Source organism: Phragmites australis, chromosome 1 (assembly GCF_958298935.1).
Source record: "Phragmites australis chromosome 1, lpPhrAust1.1, whole genome shotgun sequence".
NCBI classification, from domain to species: domain Eukaryota; kingdom Viridiplantae; phylum Streptophyta; class Magnoliopsida; order Poales; family Poaceae; genus Phragmites; species Phragmites australis.
In genome coordinates, this window is record NC_084921.1 from 18,880,656 (window position 1) to 18,904,250 (window position 23,595).

At 53.3% G+C, this 23,595-nt stretch overlaps 1 protein-coding gene across 1 annotated transcript; it reads right to left on the reverse strand.

Moving 5' to 3' along the window:
- Window positions 1–528: 528 nt before the first annotated feature.
- LOC133883293 (glutathione S-transferase 1-like) lies at window positions 529–837 on the reverse strand. The gene has a single exon (XM_062322577.1). The coding sequence runs from the start codon at window positions 835–837 to the stop codon at window positions 529–531; it is 309 nt and encodes a 102-aa protein (XP_062178561.1).
- Window positions 838–23,595: the final 22,758 nt, after the last annotated feature.

A 23,595-nucleotide genomic window follows, 5' to 3' on the forward strand; every position in this document is an offset into this window, starting at 1 on the left:
ATGGAATATGTAAAAAAAGAGATCGGAACAGAAAATTGAGCACTGAGTACTGTTCATGTGGGAACAGTACCTACCTGCCCTCTCAGTTGGCTGCAAGGGCTAACTGCCCTATGAGAAGGTGGTAAGGCCTGTACTTGCCACTGTAGCATCCTTACAGGCCTTTGAGAATGTGGTAGGCATCTATTTCTGTAAATTTTTTCATTCAGGAACTATTTATTTAACTTTTTAAGTTAGAAAATATAAAAATAAAAAAGCTCCGCGCCGACACCCTTCCCTCTAGTCACTGGGCCGGTCGAGGCCTATTTTGAGCCCTCTAATCACTTTGAGGTACTTAATTCAAATTAATTTCTTTATATTTAATTAGACAATTTGAACGGTACGGCAATCTTCATACCATCATAGATAATTAATTATTTTGGCTCACGTATGTTTGGTTTTCAAAAAAAAATGTGTTGTTACAGCAAAACAACTGGCCGTACAACACGGAAGTTTATTGGAAATGCATTCGGAACCAACAGAGCTCCAACACTACGGTCTGTTGCCACTCCCCAAGCCGAAATCAGGCGGCGTGCCGGCCATCACCTTCTGCACAGACGGCCTGGCCAGCAGCGCGTTCCACCACGCCTTGACGCGGGGGTACGCGTCCACCACGCCGGCATTCTCCGTGGCCATGAAGTAGCGCATGAAGCCGAAGGGGCTGAGGTCCGCGAGGCTGACGGCGTCCCCGGCCAGGTGCGCGCGGCCGCCCGAGCCCGATAGCCTCGCCTCGTACACCTCGAGCAGCGCCCTCAGGTCGTCGAGGTTCTCGTCGACTACGCCATTGTCGCCATTCTCCATCGCGTCTGGTGAAAAAATGCAACTAATGACTCCCAAACGGCCTGCTTTCGGGGCTTTCTTGCCTTATTCACCTTGTTTTCGGTCTGTCTTTATGTGTTCTCCATCCTTTTCTTTTATAGGCGCGCCGACCTCGACTTATCCAGAATGGGAAAGAGGGAGCGCGAATGCCAAGGCACCACGGAGAAAGGCGTCATCATTCCGTCTTGGCGAAGTGACAGGGGCGGTGGAAAATTGCGGCGTGCATCCGACCACCCGCCACTGTGGATGTCCTCCGGCGCCATTAAGAGGGTCCACCGGGCAGTCACAGAGGTGCCCGGTGCGCCCACCCTGTCTTGTTCTTCTGCCAGGGCAGGGTGGCAGGCGGAGCGCTTCGATTTTGGCAACGTTATCCCGAGGCACCCGGATGAAATGGGACGGGACCCGTGCATTTAATGGACCCATGCCCCCCTGCCAGAGCATGGTAGGGTCTGACACTAGGGCGTGAGCAGCTGAGAATGTCAGGATGTCAGGCCGCGCGTGCCTATTAAATGCGGTATTGGGCCTTTGACTGGCTGACACCCCGACGATAGGACCCTTCGGGTCGTCGGACGATCTTGCGCGAACCTTCGGGGAACCGAGTCCTCGGGGACTGCCACGTGCAGCCCCGAGCACTCTCTCCCGAGCACTCCGGTGAGACCTTCAGGGAATCGAGTCCTCGGGGGCTGCCACGTGCAGCCCCGAGCACTCTCTCTCGAGCACTCCGGTGAGACCTTCGGGGAACCGAGTCCTCGGGGGCTGCCACGTGCAGCCCCGAGCACTCTCTCCCGAGCACTTGGCTGTTTGGATCATCGGGGGACTACGGTACTTGGGGGTAAGCGAGAACTCTTCCGAGCACTTCCTTCCCGGTACTTGGACTCTGCGGATCATCGGGGAACTGGGGTGCTCGGGAACCAGAGGCGGCGGCTCCGAGCACCTTCTCCCGGGACTTAGCTTCTTCTTATCTTGCAGGGTGGACCTCGTGGGATGGTGACGCGTGGCGGATGGCCGGCCCGGTCTCGGGACTCAGGGACCCCTGGTTCCTGATACACCGACACATACATTCCAAAGCAGCATACGCAATAATAAAATCATCGTCATCTTCATTGCTACTATGTATAATGACATCACTTGGTTCTTCAGAGTCAGTAGAAGAGCTCATCTGCATACATGATTACAAAGGAAGCCATGGGTGATATCGATCACAGATGAATAAATTAAGTCATAGTACATAACAAGATAAGTCTCAAAGTGATGACACAAGATAACTAAAATTATAGTACATAATAGGATAAGTCTCAAAGTGATGATTCAAGATAACTAAAGTCATAGTACATAATAGGATAAGTCTCAAGGTGATGACATAAGATAACTAAAGTTATAGTACATAATAGGATAAGTCGCAAAGTGATGACATATAGGTCTTCCTCCGCAACCTAATGCTTCTTTCTGTTCTCCCATGTCCTTTTCACCCAATTTAGGACCTGTTTGTTTGAGCTTCTGCTTTTGAGCTTTTCTAAAAAGCTGTGCTTTTAGCTTGTTTGAAAAGCTGCTTTTGGAAATAGGCTGTTGGCTTCTACAACAAATATTTGGCTTCTCAGCACATAGCTTCTCAGAAAAGCGTATCTCAGCGAGCTTCTCAGCTTTAGTTTATTTTCCTCAGAAGTAGGCTTCTAGCTTCTCCAGAAGCCACTTCTCCAGAACCCTGTTTGTTCTGACTTCTGGTTTCTGGCTTCTGCCAGTAGCAGAAGTAGAACCAGAAGCAGGAAACAAATAGAGCCTTAGTCTCCCATTTGGTGTCTTCAAAGTGATAAACACGTCACGATACTCCTTTTTTATAAGAAGTTGTGTGTCATAATAGTGCTCATCACTCCCTTCTTCTGCCCCATCCTTAATTACTAATTCCAACAATTGAGCTATCTCATCTCTCACATGATCAACCACTGCAAAAGTAGTAGAATTTGTACTGCTTTGGACCTTCAACTCATATGCATCCATCAACCGCTTCATATAGTCATTTTTACGAGTCTTCTTCTTCTTTCCCTTAGGGAAGTCATGAGCGGGCCTTTTGTCCTTGCCACGCTTCTAAACAATGGGTGGCACACCATTCACATCCTCAGCCTCACCAGCAGCACCACCATCTCCATTATCGTTTCGTCCATGAACTCCTGGAACAAAGAAACTCTCATTTGTATAACTAATAGCTTCAAACATTATTCTCAACTCTTCCTCAGGCTCAAGTGGTGCAGTCTTAAAAGTGATACAGCCTGGCATTGCCTGAAACTACAGAGAACAATATAAATTTCAACACCAAAAAATAGATTACTTATAGAGACAATGTATTCAACAACTGGCCTCATTTTGCTCTGCTCACCACTCGTCACTAGCTATAATGCATCCTATCACATGATCTCTTCACAAACCAGTGACTCTATTGTTTAAAGTCTTTCATTGGGTATACATTTTCTTTAAGGCATCCCACCTATTCTTCATTTGCCTTTGGGTATATAACCTCTTGTTCGTTCCTGGAACTTCCTTATAAGGTTTGCATACCCTAAACTATTGAAGCAATGTTGAGGCCTATTGTGTGCATTCACTTATTCCACACAAATTTCATTAAACACCTTGGCAACAAATGGATCCCACTTGGCAATGCACTTCGCAAGCTTTTCCATCTATGATTTGCATTTGAACATTACATCACGAAGAACTTATGAGCTACATGAGTATCAATTTCATTCATTCCATCAGTAGCAATGCAAAAAATAGCAAAAATGGGCTGACATGTATAACGACTGGTGCAATCCATCGATCAATCCATACAACAACAATAAGCTAAATTGAACTTTCATAGAATAGCTAAATCGAACTTCCATACACAGATCTAGCATTTTCTATCGCCTAGCAAAGGGAAAAAGGAGGAATGGAGTACCTCGAGTGTGGCGGTGGTTCCTGGCGAAGCTCGTAGGGGGAGGTGCTTGGCTGTGGAGACGGGTGACGGCCTGGCTGTGAAGAGGCAGACTAGGGCAGCGCAGTCCGGGCGATGTGCAACCGAGGGAGATGGACTGAGGCAGCGTTGTCTGGGCGATTCGCGATCGAGGGAGACGAACCGGGGCAGCGTCATCCGGGCGAGGCGCGGCCGAGGGAGGCGGACAGGGGCGCCCTCCTTCGAATCCTAGAGATGGGGTGGAAGCGGCAAGTACCGAGGCTACTGGAGGAGGCAATCTCGCGGTGAGCCTGTCAGGTAGCACCTGTCGCCGGTGTCCCAAACCCTAGATACGAGAGAGAAGATTTGTTTGAAGACCGGCCCATCGGGTAGCTGTCGTGGATGGGGACGGGGCGGAGGGATCCGAGGTATATCGATGGCAAATACAGGTAAATACAGCCCAGATCAAAAGGTGAAGAACATCACAAACAAGCTCAAGCCAAGCTAGAACACGAGAGCCTCAAGCTCTCTGTAGACAGCTCACCCCTGTAACCAGATACATCCTTGAAGAATTCCCTTCAAGGAGAGATATAACACTCACACAGGAGTAGGGTGTTACGCCCCCGTGCGGCCCGAACCTGTCTGAATCCCGGTGCACCCATCTTTCTTGCACTAGGTCGATCATCTCCCACCACCAGCCACTGCATTTATTTCTATTCCCATTTATTTTCCAGACAAGCTCGTTCAGGATCATCCACCCGGCCGAATCTTTAAAAAGGGGTCTCTCGGGATCCCTGCGACAGGAGTTCATCCTCCGACAGCTGGCGCGCCAGGTAGGGGGGAATATCCCTAGATTTGTTTGTTTGCTTTTTTCCACAGGAAAAGATGGCTGGTGGGCACCGTCTCCAGCGTTCCGGCTCCACTTCCAGTGACGGAGTGCTGCCTGACGCTCGGGAGAGCCCAGTCGCTGCTGCGTTCCATCAGCAGCCGCTATCCACGTGCGCGGTTTTTCCCGCTCAAGGGGATCAAGGCGCTGGGCCCAGCAGGGCCGCCGCCGCCGCTGCTGATGCACTTTCCGACCCCCAACAAGAGGTCGGGACCCCGGCCGCCAGGTCCGCCTCTGGACCACGTCGGGTGCCATCCCGGCGCAGGCTCGCGTTCAGCGAGGCCGGCCCGGGGAGCGCGTTGCTTGCAGCGCATGCTCTCCTCAGGCACCTGCCCGTTCAGGCCACGCCAAATACTCCGGAAGGCCGGTGGATACAAGATATCGTCGCTTTGGTTGGCACTGCTCGCCGCCAGGTGCAGGCCGGGAGTCCTCGCACCACTTCTCAGCGTGGCGCCGCCAGAGCCGGCTCCTCAACGGGCAACGCCCGCACGGGCCGAGGGGCCTCCAGGCGGAGTGCCGTCCCCCTGGCCGTGTCCGAAGCCCGGGACCTCCGCTTGCGCCTTGACGAGCGGAGGGGCCACGAGGACGCCCGAGTTACTCTCGAGCGCCAGCGGGAGACCCGGCAGGAGGTCGGGGCAGAGGACCAGGCTTCCTCTCTCCCGGCCCAAGGCCACCGGGAATCCCCGGCTCGCCGCCACTCGCCACCGAGGACCCCCGCTCGCTCTGCGGGGTACGGCACCGGCTGCCGTGCCTTCACCGCCGAGCTCCACCGGGTCAGGTGGCCTTCCAAGTTCCGCCCCGAGCTGCCAGAGAAGTACGACGGGTCCATCGACCCCGTCGAGTTCCTCCAGATCTACACGACGGCCGTCCAAGCGGCCGGAGGCAGCGAAAAGGTGATGGCAAACTATTTTCATGTTGCCTTGAGGGGCTCCGCCCGTTCTTGGCTTATGAACTTACCCCCAAGGTCTATTAGCTCCTGGGATGACCTTTGCCACCAGTTCGTGGCCAATTTTCAGGGTACATTTACGCGCCCCGGCTTGGAGTGCGACCTCCACGCCGTCCAACAGTAGGAAGGGGAAACGCTGTGGCGCTTTATACAGCGCTTCAGCCAGGTTCGCAACACTATTCCACGAGTGGCCTCCCATGCTGTTATTGTTGCTTTCCGGCAGGGCATCCGCGACGAGCGGATGCTCGAAAAGCTAGGTACGCACGAGATCGAGACTACTGCGGAGCTCTTCGCATTGGCCGATAAGTGCGCCAAGGCTGCGGAGGCCAGGGCGTGGCATGCTCCTCGCCCCGCCTCCGACCAGCCAAGTTCTTTCCGCTCCGACAAGCGGGAAAAGAAGAGGAGAAGGAAGCGCGAGGCCGCTCCCATCGAGCCGACCCAGGGCTCCACCCATAGGGCGCCACAAGAGCCCGACCGCCGGCAAGAGCGCCGGCCGGGCGTCGACCGACGTCCCGTAAGGACCCCTGCTAGGGCTCCTCCTCGGGCCTCCGTGCCCACGAGGGCCCCGGCACCAGCTAGGGCACCGGCTCCCGCAAGAGCCCCGGCCCCCGGCCGAGCTCCTGCTCCAGCAAGGGCCCCCGCTCCCGCGGGGCCCGAGCCAGGTAAATGGTGTCCCATACACCAGACCAGATGGCACGACCTCACGGAGTGTCGTACGGTCAAAGGACTCGTGGAGCAGCGCCAGAGGGAGCGTGACGAGTCCCGCGGAGGAGGCGATGCTGAGGTCGCCCCCGACAACGCCGAGCTTGGTTTCCAGGAGCCCGAGCACACCGTCGCCTTCATCGACGGAGGCGCGTACACGCCTTCCTCGCGCCGTGGCATCAAGGTCATGCGACGCGAGGTGTGCTCGGCAACCCCGAGCGAGGAGGCCGCGAGGCCCCTGAGGTGGTCGGATGCTCCGATCACGTTCAGCATGTCTGATCACCCCGCCAGTACTGCAGCCGTGGGGCGACTACCTCTGGTAGTGTCCCCCACTGTCTGCAATGTTAAGGTCGGCAGAGTGCTGATCGACGGTGGTGCCGGCCTCAACCTCCTCTCCAAGGAGGCTTTTGAGAAGCTGCAGGTGTCCTCCAGGCGCCTAAAGCCGTCGCTCCCCTTCTGTGGAGTGACCCCCGGGCACTCCCTGCCCCTCGGGCAGGTCGAGTTGCCTGTAACGTTCAGGAGCCGGGACAACTTCCGCACGGAGTGCGTCCTCTTCGACGTCGTGGAGCTCCCTCTCCCCTACAACGCCATCCTCGGGCGTCCGGCGCTCGCCAAGTTTATGATGGCCGTGCACTACGCATACCTCACGGTTAAGATGCCAGGCCCCACGGGCCCCATCTCCTTGATCACCGACTCCGGCGGTGCCGTCTCCTGCGCTGAGCAGTCATACATGGCTCTGGTCTCAGCGCAGGCCGAGGTTGATGGCTCTCCAGGGGGCCCGGGACCCTCTTTATCCAAACCCCGACTCGCCGCCGATGCCTCTGTTCCGACGAAGGAGGTCGTGGTGGGCGAAGACGCTACCCAGGTCGTCCGGATCGGCGGTGACCTGGGCAGAAAGCGCGCTCGTCGCCTTCCTCCGGGCTAACGCAGATGTGTTTGCCTGGCAACCATCCGACATGCCCGGGATCCCTAGGGAGGTGATCGAGCATCACTTGGCGGTGCGTTCGGACGCCCGCCCGGTGAAGAAGAAGGTCCGGCGGCAGGCGCCTGAGCGCCAGGAGTTTATCCGCGAGCAGGTCAGCAAGCTCCTCGACGCCGGATTTATCCGAGAAGTCCTCCACCCCGACTGGCTAGCAAACTCAGTTATCGTCCCGAAGGCCAACGGCAAGCTCCGCATGTGCGTGGACTACACCGACCTAAATAAGGCTTGCCCTAAAGATCCCTTCCCCTTACCTCGCATTGATCAAATTGTAGATTCAACTGCGGGATGCGATCTTTTATGCTTTTTAGATGCAAACTCTGGGTATCACCAGATTCGTATGGCCGTAGGGGACGATGAAAAAACTGCTTTTACCACTCCGGTGGGGACTTATTGCTACATGTCAATGCCTTTTGGCCTGCGTAACGCTGGATCCTCCTTCCAGCGCGCTATTCGTATTACCCTTGACTCGTAGGTTGGTCGCAACGTCGAAGCTTACATCGACGATCTCGTGGTCAAAACCCGAGACCGCGCCACCCTGCTCAAGGACCTTGCCGAGACTTTCAACAGTCTCCGCTCTACCCGCCTCAAGCTCAACCCGGAGAAGTGTGTCTTCGGGGTGCCGGCGGGCAAGCTCCTTGGTTTCTTGGTTTCTGGCCGAGGAATCGAGGTCAATCCAGAGAAGATCCGGGCCATCGAGCAGATGCGACCCCCGGCTCGACTCAAGGAGGTCCAGCGTCTCGCCGGCTGCATGGCAGCCCTCGGGCGCTTTATCTCCAAGCTCGGGGAGCGAGGGCTCCCTCTCTTCAAGCTTCTGAAGAAATCCGGTCGTTTCGACTGAACGCCGGAGGCCGAGCTGGCCTTCCGCGATCTAAAGAAGTACCTCACTTCGCCACCCGTGCTGGTAGCTCCCTCTCAAGGTGAGCCCCTACTGCTCTACGTTTCGGCCACACCTCAGGTCGTGAGCATAGTGCTGGTGGTGGAGCGCGACGAGTGTTCAGGGCCGGGTGCTGGGTCCCAGCTCCCAAAGGTCCCTGACCACTCACCTGTCCTCGCGGCTCCCCCTGGGCAAGGGGTCGAGCCCGAGCACACTGCTCCTCCCAACCAGGGAGTCGAGCCCGAGTGCCCGGCCAGCCCCGACCGTGCCGCCAAGCCTGGGGGCTGCGGCAGCCCCTCGGGTGGAGCCGCCGTCCGAGCTCGCCGGGTGCAGCGACCGGTGTACTTCGCTAGTGAAGTCCTCCGGGAAGCCAAGACAAGATATCCCCAGGCTCAGAAGCTGCTTTATGCCGTGCTCATTGCTTCTCGAAAGCTGCGCCACTACTTCCAGGCGCACAAGGTCTCGGTGGTTACCACGTATCCGCTGGGACCCATTCTCCGGAACCGGGAAGGCACTGGGCGCGTCGTCAAATGGGCAGTCGAGCTGGCAGAGTTCGACCTACACTTCGTCAGTCGCCAGGCAGTCAAGAGCCAGGCACTCTCTGACTTTTTGGCAGAGTGGACGCCCGTCCCCTACATTATCCCAGAAGAGATCTCTGTCTATCCCGGGCACGACGCGCCCGGGTACTGGGTCATGCACTTCGACGGCTCCCTCTCGCTGAAAGGCGCAGGGGCCGGAGTGGTTCTCACCTCCCCAACGGGTGAAGAGCTCCGGTACATCGTGCAGTTACAGTTCCGCGCATCCAACAACATGGCGGAATATGAAGGTCTCATCGCCGGCCTCCGGGCTGCGGTGGGGCTCGGGATTCGTCGCCTCCTGGTCAAAGGGGACTCCCAGCTGGTCGTCAACCAGGTGTCCAAGGAGTACCAGTGCACGGATCCTCAAATGGCGGCGTACGTGGCTGCGGTCAGGAAGCTCGAGAGGCGCTTCGATGGCCTGGAGTCGCGGCACATTCCTCGCCGCGATAACACTCTGGCCGACGAGCTCTCCCGCCTGGCCTCCTCACGTGCGCGCGTCCCTGCCGGAGTCTTTGAAGAAAGACTCGCACGGCCTTCCGTCCTGCCTGCCGAACAGGATGAAGGGGAACCCTCGAACTCAATTCAGGGGACCCCGGCGGTGCCCTCAGTGGGAAGCCCTGTCAGGGCGCCGCCGTCCGGCGAGTGTGCTGCGTTCGCCGAATGTTCTCAAGATGCCTCGTGGATGTCTGACATCCGAGGGTACTTGAAAGAAAAGTTCCTACCCGGGGATGAGGCGTCTGCCGAAAGAGTTGCTCGGCAGTCCAGACGCTATGCCATAGTAGATGGGGATCTCTACCGGCGTAGCGCAGGAGGTGTACTCCTGAAATGCATCTCCCGGGCAGAAGGCGGCGATCTTCTCGCTGAGGTCCACGAGGGCGAGTGCGGTGGCCATTCATCGTTCCGCACGCTGGTCGGGAAGGCCTTCCGGCAGGTTTCTACTGGCCTACAGCTCTCCAGGATGCTTCCGAGCTGGTTCGACGCTGCAGGGCGTGCTAGTTCCACGCAAAGCAGATTCACCAGCCAGCTCAGGCTCTTCATACCATTCCCCTGTCATGGCCTTTCGCGGTCTGGGGTTTGGATATTCTGGGTCCATTCCCCCGAGCAATCGGGGGCTATGCATACCTATATGTCGCCATCGACAAGTTCACCAAGTGGCCGGAGGTGGTCCCAGTCATCAAGGTGACCAAAAACACGGTGCTCCAGTTTATCCGCGGTATCACCAGCCGCTTTGGCGTCCCGAACCGGATCATCACCGACAACGGCACCCAGTTCACAAGTGCCCTGTTCAGGGACTATTGCGAAGACCTCGGCATCAAGCTCTGCTTCGCTTCCGTCGCTCATCCTCGGAGTAACGGGCAGGTCGAGCGCGCCAACGCGGAGATACTGAAGGGCCTCAAAACCCGGACCTATAACGTGCTCGCTAAGCACGGGAAGGGATGGGTGGATGAGCTGCCAGCCGTGCTGTGGGCTAATCGGACTACGCCAAGTCGCGCCACCGGGGAGACTCCGTTCTTCCTCGTCTATGGCGCCGAGGCAGTCCTCCCCTCCGAGCTCACTCTGGGCTCCCCTCGAGTGCATGCGTATTCTGAGGGTGAGCAGGAGCAACAAAGGCGCGACGACGTGGACTACCTGGAAGAGCGTCGGCGGCGTGCCGCCATCCGGGCGGCTCGATACCAGCAGAGTCTGCGGCGTTATCATCTACGCCATGTCCGGGCCCGGTCTCTCGAGGTGGGGGACCTAGTTCTCCGACGCGTCCAGTCGCGCGAAGGAATGAATAAGCTGTCCCCTGTGTGGGAAGGTCCCTTCACCGTGATCGCGGTCCCGCGGGCAGGTTCTTTCAGGTTGGCGACGGAGGAAGGATAGCCACTCCCGAATCCGTGGAACATCGAGCATCTCTGACGCTTCTACCCGTAGATGGTCGTGCTCGCGGCTCAGGTCAGCAAGGCCGGGGGCTTCTCCCCGCCCAAGCAGTCCGAGGGCTCCGCCCCTTGGGTAAGTCGCTGTCGCCCAACCTTGTAAATATTGCACATTCAGTATTTCAATAAGCAATCGCTATGTCGAAATATTTTTTTGGATTCCATATGTTTAATCTGTCTGGTGAGGTGCTCGGTTGTGCGAGAAAAAGTTTGCTCTCTCATTTTCCCCGCTGATAAAAGAATCCCAATCGGTATGCATGCGAGCAGTCGCCGCTGACTTACGTCCGACATGGTAGGCTGTGGTGTTCGGTGTCGTGGCAGGCTCCCGGGCACTACCGAGTTCCGGGGCGCTCTGGGTAATCCTATCGCTCGAGCTGCTCGAGTAGTCTAGAGCTCAGGCCCCCGGAGCGGGCTGTCGGTGCTCGGTTTGGTCTGTCATACACAGGCGCCACCGAACCATAGGACCTCTAGGTTATGCCTCTGTCCGCTCTTGTCCGCCGGTTTGGGTAATCAAGAGGTCTCGGGTCGAAAACGAGAGCAGTCTATAACAAGTACCGCACTAACAGAGCGCACCAGACAAAGAAATTCTATATTCTCTCTTAAGTCACAGGCCGGCAATCACGAGCAGTTCGACTGCGAGGGCTTCAATACCCCGGTCTCTGGTCGGCCCCAAGGGTGCTCGGGTGGTCCTACCACTTAGGCATGAGTGGTCGAGATCACCCGACCCCGGAAGCCTCGTGTGCCTCTGGGCGCTCGGGCGCTCCGTTGAAAGAACCAAGTCCCCGGGCACTCGAGCTCGGAAGCACACCCCTCCTGGATCGGTTGGCCGGAAGGCCGACAGCTGTCCGGTGAGTGGTTATATTCAGACAAGTCTGCTTTCAGTAAATTTATGTTCCCGAGTCATTCTCGGGGGCTCTCGCGCTTTAATCTGTTCGGCGAGGTGGTCTCCTCGCACGCAAAACCCTGCCGCGTGTCTACTTTTTCCCAGAACGACAGAGCGGTTTGTAGAAAGGAGTACCGCGTGTACGGTAATGTCTGACCGAAGCCCTTCGTGGTGGTCGTGGTGTTCGGTCCGCTTTTAAGGACCCCGAGCACTACCGAGTCCTCGGGTGCCCTGGGTAATCCTATCGCTCGAGCTTCTCCAGTAGTCCGGAGCTCAGGCCTCGGGGGCGGGCTGTCAGTGCTTGGTCCGGCCCGTTTTAAGCCCGGGCACCACCGGACCACGAGGACTCTTGGTCACATTCTCGCCCGCACGTGTCTCCCGTCTACTAACTGAGTGGTCGCGAAGTGAAAAAGTGTTCACTGGGCACGGCGTGTTCCGTGCTGGATCGATCTATCTCCCGGGCAAGGAAGTCTGTGTCTTTGTTTCTTAACTTAGACAATGCGAACTCGCGAGACCTCGAGGGCCAACTACGCCAGCAATAGCGATCGGGACAACTTCGTTCTCGGGGATGGGAAGGTCGGGAACGGCCCGACTGAGTACTCCCCGGGACTTCCAGGCAAAACATCAGAAGAAACATCAAACACTCAGAGAAATTTAAGTTGCGAGCCCAAGGAAAAGCTACCATTATATTCACAAGACATATCCAAGGCATTTTCTAAGGGTTCACTCCTATATTTGCATTCATCAAGACGACAAAAGAAAGAAAAAAGCTACAAAAGATCTAGTCGGCGGCGGAGGCATCGGCTGAATCCTCTGAGTCGTCCCCGGGGGCTAGCGGCGGCAGCACCTCTCGCCTGAAGCCAGCCGCCACCACGGCGGAGGTACTCCGGACCGCTACCCGAGCGGCCTCTCCCTCAGCCTCAACCACTCCCTCCCGCGCCGGCTCCAGCGGGAAGTTTGGGTCCCTGCTTCGGTAGCAGGCCAGGACGTGCTCGGCCACTGCATGTGCCAAGCCACGTCCCTCCCGAGCGGCAAGTTCCTGGACCGCCCAAGGCAGGGCCTCAAGGTGCTCGCAGACCTGCTGAAGCCCCAACACTTGTCGTGCGGGGCTGTCGCTCTTCTGATCTTCAACGAGCCGCCCAAGACCACCCTTCTCTACGGCTCGCCGCATCCGCCAGAATATATCTTCCAGCATATGCTGCAGGTTGACCCGCGAGACAAAAGCGGTCTCGAGTTTCTCCTTGGCGGCCCGCAGCTGCGCCTCAAGTCCCTGGTCCCCGACCGGACCAGAAGAACCGCCGACTGCTGCGGAGCCGGCAGCCTGCTTCGTCTTGGCCACCATCTCGGATAAGGCGCGTTCACGGGCGGTCAGTTCCGCCTCGTGCTTCGCGTTCTCCTCCGCCCTGGTAGCAGTGGCCGCTGCCACCGCAGCAGCCTCGCCCTCTCGACGACTCAGTTCGTCTTCTCGGCGACTCAGCTCGCCCTCCCGCCGGGCCAGCACATCCTCCTGCTGGGCCACCGAATCCTCCCGAGTGCCGAGATCCGACGCCGACAACTCATTGTCCACCTCCCGAAGGGAGACGTCCTCCTCCCAGCGGCAGATCTCTTCTCTGATTTTCCGGAGGTCGTCTTCCCAGCGCTGGTGGTCGGCGCGCGTCTTCTCGGTCGCGCCCTCCCTGCGGGTCAGCTTGCCTTGCCGCTCCTCCGCCGCCTGCTCCCGAGCTGCGACTGCCACCTCCCTCTCCTGCGCCTGCCCCATCCTGGCAAGGACCTCGGCAGCTTGCTGCTTCGCCGCCTCAGCCAGGCGGGCGGCGTCTTCTCGTTCCCGTGCGGCTTCTGCCCACGCGGTCTTCAAAATTTCTTGTTCCCGCGCGGCTTCCGCGCGGATGTCTTCTAGGAGCTTCTGCTCCCGCGCGGCCGCCGCGCGGGCCTCCTCCTGGGCGCTTGCCAGCTGCGCCTTCTCCGATGCCAGGCGGGCGTGCTCGGTCTCGAGCTCCCCCTCCTTGGCATTCATCGCTGCGCCCAGCCGCCCAACCGCTACCTGGACGCCTTCGATGGCGGCCAGGAAGGGGTCGGCGGGCTGGCGGGGCACCGGTGGGGCCCAGGCCTCCCCGCAGAGTGCCTCCGGGGGGGTCGAGCTCTCTGTAGGGCCCTGCACCGCCATCCGCCCCGGGCTCTGCCTGCCCGGGGTAGGCTCCGCCAGCGCCAAAGACTCGGACGGCGGCCGCGTTCCCGCATCGGCCGCCCTGTCCGCCGGCCCCGGCAAAACATCCACCTCCACCGTCATCCGCCCCGGGCTCTCCGTGCCCGGGGTAGGCTCCGCCGGCGCCGAAGACTCGGACGGCGGCCGCGTTCCCGCATCGGCCGCCTTGTCCGTCGGCCCCGGCAAAACATCCACCTCCACCGTCATCCGCCCCAGGCTCTCCGCGCCCGGGGTAGGTTCCGCCGGCGCCAAGGATTCAGACGGTTGCTCCGTCCTCCTCTCGGCCGCCGCCTCTGCCTCTCTCCCAGTGGCCGCCACGACAATTGGCGCCTCCACCATTCCTGTGCCCGCCTCCATCGACGCAGCCGGCGGGCTCAGCCCTGGCCTTGGCGCCCGCGCCTTCTCCGTCGCGGTGGCGCCTGCGGCCGGCCTACGGGAGACAGATGAAAAATGTCAAAGCTTAGTTCGGGCCAGAAATGCCCAGGAAAAAGCAAGAAAGGAGACTCACCGATACTGCCACTTGGCCGCTGGGAGCCTGAAGTCTGGGTCCGGCGCCGTCGGTCCGGATTCCTCCCGCCGCCTCTTCCGCTGGGGGCTCGGCGGGGCCGCTGCGCGGGTCTCAGGTACCGCCGCGCGGGTCGCGGGCACCGGCGCAGGCCCCATCCACACCAGCCGCGGCTCCAGCACCGGGAATGCCGCCGCTGCCGTTGGCGACGGCGGAGAATCCGGCACTAGAATCAGGGCCCGGGGATGCTTTCCTCGGTCTCCCGGCGCCACCTCCTCGACGGTTTCAGAGGCGCCCTCCTCCCTGGCACGGCGGTTGCTGCCTGTGGCGGCCCCTTCGCCAGCCCGCGCCGAGCTGGCAGCGGCCTCCTCGCCAAGTAGTTCCTCCAACCCGGGGAGTTCGAAGGCCTCAGGACTCCGTCTTCTCGGCCGGTCCACGGGCCCCAGGGCGTCGAACTCCGACAGCCGTGCCATGATGGCCACCCGGTCGGGGTTGGCGCAGAGTGCCATCTCCGGCCACGGGAGTTCCGCCCGGCCCATGTCCTCCGTTCCGGTGATCACCCTTGTCATCCCCCGCAGTTCCGCCGGCCCCAGATCCCAGCTCGCGCCGATCTGGGTCCTGGTGATGTCCTCCGGCCCGGTGTAGAACCAGCTCGGCCGGGCCCGTTCTCGCAGAGGCGCCAGCCGATGGCGCAGGAAATCCACGACCACCATGACGGAGGTCAGCCCGGCCTCGCACAGCTCCAGGATGCGCTCCAACACCGGCTTCAGCCTCGCGTCTTCTGGCGGCGGTGCCTCCCACGTCGATCATCGAGGTTCCGCCGCCGCCTCTGGCAGTTCGAGGCGCTCGTGGGGGTCGACGTCGACGAAGAACCAGTCCCATCGCCACTCCTCCCACTTGCTGCGCAGCACCTGGGGAATGTAATGATCCCCCAGGCCGTCCCGGAGCCGAAGGTTGCAGCACCCCGCGACGTACTAGATAGTATCAATCGAATGGTTGTTGACATAATAAAGCCTAAAGATCCTCAATTTACAACAATGCATTCTAGGCTCTGAGAACCTAGGTTTTGGCCTCATTTTAAGGATTGTATTGGTGCAATTAATAGAACACACATATCTGTGACTGTGCCCTTAAGTGAACAACCTAAATACTTTAGCTGACATGGATATGCTTCGCAAAATGTCATGGCAGTTTGTTACTTTGATATGGGGTTCACATCTGTTGTCACCGGTTGGCCAGGATTTGTTCACGATACTCGCAGATTATTGGATACTTTGGTAACATACAAGCAACAATTTCCATATGCCCCGGAAGTTATATACGAATATTTGTATATCATGTATTAAACTAACACTTTGTTAAATAGAAAAATATTATCTCGTCGATTTAGGATATCCTAACAAAAATGGATTTCTAGCACCTTACAAGGGACAAAGGTATCATGTCTCTGATTGGCAATATGGTCGCCACCCTGTGGGATCCAAGAAAGTCTTCAACTATGCACATTCATCCCTCCGAAATGTGATCGAGCATTTCTTTAGAGTTTTAAAGATGAAGTGATGCATTCTTTTAATCTTGCCTAGGTATCCAATAGAGAAGCAATCTATAATCAAAATTGCAGTAATGGCTCTTCACAATTTTATTCGAGACAGTGTCATACATGATGCTGATTTTGAAAACTACGTTGATGACGATGGAGCTCATGGTACCCAAGCTACCATAGATGATGGGAGTGCTTTAGGAGATGAAACTGATATGGGTGCTTTACGTGATTCTATTGCCTCCGCTTTGGTAGCATAACTATTGTTTGTACCTGTGATTAGTACTTTGTTCGATGATGCTAGTGTTCTTGCTACTTTAGAGGGACACAATGCAATAGATTACAATATTATCATGGTTTCAATTTATTACAATATTGTCATTGTTTCCATTTGTTACAATATTCTCATGATACATCTTAAACCGTAAAAAATCAATACAAATATTATCTTCTACGCTTATTTAGGAAAATAAACAAGTCATTATCAGTTTCAAGTGCATACATGTCATTTTACACTCAGCCTAAACAATCTCCCTGTAGAGAATCAGGGAGCAAAACGCCCGGCTTTTCCAGAGAGCAGCTTTTCAGAACATCCAACTTCTTAAAAAAAACTCTGCAGAATTAAACTATCCCAAACATGACTTATATGAGCATCTGAATATCCCATGCTACTTTCTTATGGTCGCCCAAAATATCTCAGAGATAGCATGCACGAAAGTTACAAAATTCGCACAAGATTTCCTTCTGAGAACAATCTATATGACAAAGGGCAATTGAACTTTCGTCCATGAACACCCACTAATTCCCGCATCATAGTCAACAAGATCCTACCCACGCACCTCGTACAAACATGTTGGTTAGCAGCGCATCACCGGGATAAAAAGAAGATTTATACGATCAAGTGCATACAGAGAAAAAATTAAAATATTGTTAAAGCGATTCGCCGGCAGCTCCCAGGCTTGGAGGAAACAGGAGGACCAGTGCTCCGCCGGCAGGTCGGCCATCTGGCACGCGTCGCACTCGACGACACGCCTGGCGCGCATGTCCACCGCGAAGATCCACGCGCTCAGGAAGAAGTAGACCACGCCGGGATCCCTGGGGTGGACGGCGGCGAGCGTGGGCGGCGTCCGCGGCATCCCCGTGGCCGCGTAGCTCTTGTCCGCCCAGATCTCGGACCACGGCACCTGGTACTCGCGAGTCCACGCCGCGTCGTCCGACAGCGGCCACATGGTGACCATCTGCGTCACCGAGAGCAGGCCGTGCACCTGCACGTACCGCAGCCTGCCGGCGCTGATCCTGACGCAGCGGTGCCCGTCCAGGCCCGCGGGGCCGACGGCCATCATGCAGCCCCGCGGCAGCGGCACGTAGCGCAGGTCCGGCTGGTCAGCGAAGGGGTCGCAGGTAGAGCTGGGACTTTGGGCCGTGCTTTTTGGGCCGGTCCAAGCACGGCACGGCCCGGTCCAGCCTAAGCCCGATCCGGCACGAGCATTGATGGGCCGGGCTAATCTGGTTCCATTTATAGGTCAGGTCGGGCCTTGATATGGAGCCCAATGGACGATACGGCCCTGTAAAAAAATGGGTTGGGCTTGGGCTGGCTCGGTATGAAAAAAGCCTTGAGACACGGTGGTCCAGTTCGTCATATACAATCTATAAGCTGAGTTGTGATATGGTGATCTCAAATAAAAGAAAGAAAATTGGCTCTGCTCGGTCACATCTCTTAGGCCATTTTCCTGCATGTCAGAAAAAAATGGTCATGGTCTCATGATGTACTGAACATTGAGGCAAATGAGAATGCAAGGTTCAGTACCAAGGATTTGAATTAGAGGCTGTAAGTTAAGAAGCTAAACAGTTTATAATTATACACATCCCTGCAAGATCAAGAATTATGGTGATTTACAACACGAGCATAGAAATCTCTCAACCAAACTTCACAAGCAAGCAGCACTACTAAGCTACAAGCAAACGTGAAATTAGGAATACGAGGCATACAACCAGGTGAGCTAGTGGGCATAAAGTGACACAATGAAGTGACTCATCGACTTTAACTTTATGCTGTGAGCCTGTGACTCGTAGAGTGACACAAAGTGACAAAACAAAGCAACGAGCAAGAGCAGAGTAAACGGCTACTTCTCTGCTTCTATTTAATCTTCCGGTCTGATCTATATTTTTCTATCACACCGAGTCACCAAACACAGAAAACAACCATGCTGCCTCGTTCAAAGTCATGTGTTGTTCGGAGCAAGCGCGCTAGAGCCGTCCAACGCTCCATTAGCCCCCCTCTAGCTCTCGACCCTCGCCTGTTGTCCCCGAGCATGGGAGATTATGGCATGGACGACCGTCACATGGACGGTCTCGAGGGGTATGAGGACGACCATACCGACGCAAATCCGATGGAGCCTAATGATGTGAATCATACCTCTGTTGGTAACACATCCACCTCGATCGGACGGCGATCAGAAGCGTGGAAGCACATGAAGTTGGTTGAGGAAATACGGGGTGGTGAGAAGGTATATATCGCAATTTGCAATTATTGTAGTCGTGAATTATCTGCGTCTACAACAGTAGGTACCGCACATTTGAATCGACATTGGAAACAGTGTCGGGAAAAGATTGCTGCAGCTACGTGGATAGCTGGACAACCTATACAGACACAACTTACCTTCGTGCCTGACGGTTCGGTAAGCACATGGATATTTGATCCTTCAGTAGCTCGTCAAGAAATTGCTAAATATATAGTTTCTGAGGATCTACCAATTAGAATGGGGGAAAGCCTTAGTTTTGAGAGAATGATCTAACATGATTTTATCCACAATATCAACATGTCTCTAAAAAAACTACTAAGAATGACATTTTAAAATTGTTTCATAGTCAATTAGATGCTTTGAAACAAAACTTTCATAATGTGACCTACTCATTTGCTTTAACATCTGATATTTGGACTTCATCACATCAAAGAACATCATATCTTAGTGTTGTCGCACATTATGTAGACAACAACTATAACCTAAATAAAAGAATAATAGGGTTTAGAATTATCGATGAGTCACATACAGGAGAAGTCATTGCCGCACGTGTGCTAGAGGTTGCTAAGGAATTTAAAATAGAAAATAGGATTATTTCTATAACTTTGGACAATGCATCAGCCAACTCAAAAGCAATGGAGGATCTAGAACCTCACATACAGAGCTACATTGGTGGGTATGTTGTCCACCAAAGATGTATATGTCATATCATCAATATCATGGTGCAGGCAGGTATGACAATGGTAAGTAGAAGGGAGACATGCGGGGGGTCTGCGAAGCCCACGAAGACGTCGGTGCCCGGGAGGAAGTTGTCCTCTGTGCTCAGCACCAGTGGGATGGAGCCCAGGAGAACCTACGGCAGCCACGGCTGCGCTGCCATCTCCGCCGTGGACATGGCAGGAGCTTCGGTGTTAGGGTTTTAGTTGGTGGGTATCGACGCGTCATGGATGGATTGGCCTCAGCTCGATGAATGGCAAGTTTGTTGCGGTCGTTTTGTACCACACCGTGGCGCGGTGAAAGATGGTAGGGAAAATGCAATGCAACTGCAATTGCTACCATTTGCATTAGCACCGTACAGAATCCGGAATCAAGGGTCCAGATCTACGCGAAGTATTTTACTATAGTGAATGAACTGTGGGACCGAAATTCGTCCATTGGATTCTGAGAATGGACAGCTCAGATCGTGTGCAAGTTGCTTATTCCGTAATTTCAAAGACTAATCTTATCAAATCACTTACACACTTTCTAATCTTCAAGCGCCTAAAAAAGAGATGCAGCGATTATGCGATAAAGAACACCGACAGGTTAAGGGAGGGGGTTGGGGGGCTCCTTCGTCACCGAACTTAGAAGAGGTCCTTAGGAGGAAATCCAGCCCGGCGAAGGAGGCGGGCATAGGGGCAGAGCGGTGAGGCAGTGGGACTACTGTCGGTCGTGGGCGACGGTAGAGGACGGTCGGTGGGCAGCTGCGAAGCACGACCGGTGGGCCAGTGCTGAGGCGAGGAAGGCAAGGATGTTAGGTTAGCGCGATGACGAGTGGCGATGATGGATCCAACGGCGGGAGCACTGTTGGAGATAGGTGGAGGTGGGCGGGAGCACTGCAATAAGGTCGGCGGGTGAATTGTTCCCTTGCGCGCATATGGAGAAGAATCGAAAAGGAAGAAGAAGAAGGGAGAAGAGCTGTCTGATCAAGATTCAACGGCTGTATTTTGTCAACCGAAACGAAACGTTTTTTAGACACCTGGACATGGCTCTATCACTTATTAGTCACATTAACTATATGTGAGTTGTTGGCTCGCAGTGCAAATCAAGGTTGCTTAATAATGTAGTCAGAATCTCGGTTCCAAGATCTTACAACTCTACAATCCAAGATTGACTATATAGCGATCCGGTTATCAGGTAGAGTCTCAGTAGAGCAGAGAACCTTAAAAAAAATTATTTTTTAGAAGAGAATCATAAAATGTTATGGTTCTACCAAATCTTTTGTAGGATGGTGACCAATTTTTTTACGATCCTACGAAATTCTTATGATTCTGGTTGTTTATCATAAACAATCACTTGTATGTGTCCAATTAATTGTAACTTTTTTTTTATCTTTTATCTGTTTTTGTTCCTTACAATTTGCATGAATAGCAGATGATATTTACTTAGCACTATAATTTTATAAATTTCTTACGTGGGGGGGGGGGGGGGCATCTTACATAGCTTTGACTATGTGGTGATTGTCCGTGGTCGTGGGGCACCGGGAGCTGCGTCGTGAGCATTGAGGATTAATGACGCCGCCCTCCCGCCATGGACGGTGATGGTGCCAGCATCAAACCGCCGCCTCCCTCCACCATTATTACACCCAAGTAAGAGTAAACGGATTAGATACGAACGAATAATATTTTTATCATATTTGTTTGTATATTTTAAAAGGATTTTGAACGAATACGAATATCTTCGAATATAGATACAAATACGAATAGTCTTGAATACAAATGCGAAACGAATAAGGTCACATATATTTCTTGTAACGAGAAAACCTCTTAAATTGTTCATCCACAATATCATTAATGGCCCTAGCAAATGGAGTGGCCAGCCTTAAGATTCTCATTGATATATTTCCTCCAAAAAGTCCTCCACCACCACATCCTCATTAACATCCAAGTTCTCTTGCTCCTAGAGGTTTTAGTCCAATAAAATCTAATATGATAGAAATTAAGCCATATAACTTATGAATTCAAATAAATACGAACCGAATGATGTTGTCGTAAGTGGAGCGGCTAGCCTCCACATTATTATTTTTCAATTTCCTCCAAAAAGTCCACCTTAACATCCTCATCAACATCTAAATTAATTAATAGTGCATAAGTTAATTAACACTAAAGATATTACCTCAACAATAGAAAATTGATTAAAAATAGTTAAATAAGACTTAGAGTTAAATTATAGTCATTAACATGAGCTAGAAATAATTTTGTTTGAACCATCATGCTCCCTTTTGTTTGTTGGATTTTTTCTAGATTCATTTGAAGTGTTATTCTATTTCTTTGGTTTTCTATTTGCAATTATGGATTTACTGGACAATAGAAAACAAAAAAGGAAAATGAAAGATAATAGAAAACCCTAGAAAAATACTTTGGGCCAAAATCCAATTATTTCCCCGGCCGAAGCCCGTCTCATTCCTCTCTCTCCTTTATCGAGTCTGGGCTAAAGTTCGGAAATCTGAATCGACAATTATCCGAATACAACACAAAATATTATTCCGAATTCGTATCCAAATTCGAATCCGATCTGACGATATCCAACAAATATCAAAACTGAGGTTATCCGAATCTGAATTTTCCAGATAATATCTGAACAGTTTTCACCTCTACACCTAGGGCAGGGCAAATAATTTGAAAACCAAACATAGAAACCGAACTTGAAACAAAATAATTCATTTTTGCGGTTTCTTTGGTTTCTTGTTTCTTGTTCGGTAAATAAATTGACACTATTATGTTTCTATCATAATTCGGTTCTCAACTTTCAAAAACCAAACTTACCTAATAAACCGAATTGATACATGCACCATAGAAATACCCCTTCGACTTGAGCCTCACACAATAGTAATACTATAATCCCTCTAAATACTTCCACTTCACAACTACCACATCCTGCAGCACACTGCCTCTCTGTACCTGCCCTCACCCACTCAGTCCAAGTTCTGTCATTGCTTGTCTGCGTGGCGAACGCTTCGGTCCACCCTGATTTCGATTTAAAACGGAGTTCTGAAATAAATAGGCTAATGAGGTTTGGTTTTTTATATTTCTTAAGGTAAATCGGTCTTTAGTTTTAAAAACCAACTTTTTATAAAACGGAAAAACTGAAGCGAAGTACTCGTATTAACCAAATGCCCGCTCCTAGTTACGCTCATCAAGCATGAACCGTTCGTGACAAACTGCAGGTAGGTGCGTATCAGCAGCTGGTCCCTGCGTGCACGGTTGCAACTAGAACAATTCAGCTAGCTTATATATGGCAACTTGAACAAGATGAAGCAACTAAGATACATGTCATGCATGTAGTCTAATTAGTGAGTTAATTACTGATTTCGATTAGATTATAACCACGTGAGCCCATGGATGTTAACACGATCAGTCGTAGAAGCTTTAGTTGAATTGACGAGATCGGCCATGGACTTCTTGAGTTTAACGGTTACACGTACGATACACTCCTTCTCTGTTGTGAGAGGCTCTCTCTTTCCAAACCACAGGGAGAAATAATACAGTAGTTAAACTTTTTTTACAGCACGGTAGGCTCTTGGCTTGGTTGTCTCAGGTAGCCTCATGAACTTGCAGTTTATTTTCTCAGCCTCTTGAACTCGCACGGTTGTTTTGGTTAGCTCATTTGCGCGGCTCTGCTCTTTGCCGAGCTCCATCTCAATTCGCATCGTGCCTCTACGTTATGGTCATCCTATACCAATGCCCCTGCTTAGGTCCTGTAAAAAAAGGGGGTCCTCTGCTTCTCTGTCACACCAGGGCGACCCCTGCGACCACTGTTAATGGTGCACAGAACCTGATTAGCATCGTCAGGTCCATCTACCTATGGATCTAATCACTATACCCACCAATACTACTGTCAAAAATCTAGCTATAGGTATACACGTATAAGAAATATACTGTACATAAATAAGGTATATCGTACACATTCTTAACAACTCCAAATATGATAGACCGGAATTTGCGGGATCTGGTATACTTGGAGGTCAAAGAGACCTATACAGGAAGATCTCGATTGAGTTAACCAACTCGAGTATGACTAGTATTAAGATTAGATTCGGTTGCCTTGCCGTGGTTGACAAGACGATGGACTCCATATCGACTATGACTATTTCCAGAGCAACGTCAGGACCCTTATATAAGGCAGGGATCTAGACCCCCAGAAGGACAACTCGAAAAACTACAATAGATCAACACATAGGCAATTCGACACAAGCATCAAGACCATAGCCATCAGAGATACTCGGCGATTTCCATCTTAGATTAGCTTAGATTCTATCTACTCCATTGTAATATGTCTAGCCACCTTGCTTGTACTCAATACAATTCATATACATCATCCTCCATACAGGACGTAGGGTATTACTCCACACCGGGGCCTCGAACTTATCTATATTGTGTGTCTTCTTTCTTGCTCGATCCCCGATCTCGAAGGTACCCCTGTTCAATTACAAACATATTGTTAGGAACTAATATTCAACAATTGACGTGCCAGGTAGGGACCTTCATCTGTTTTTCAGGATCGATCATGTATCAAGTGCGT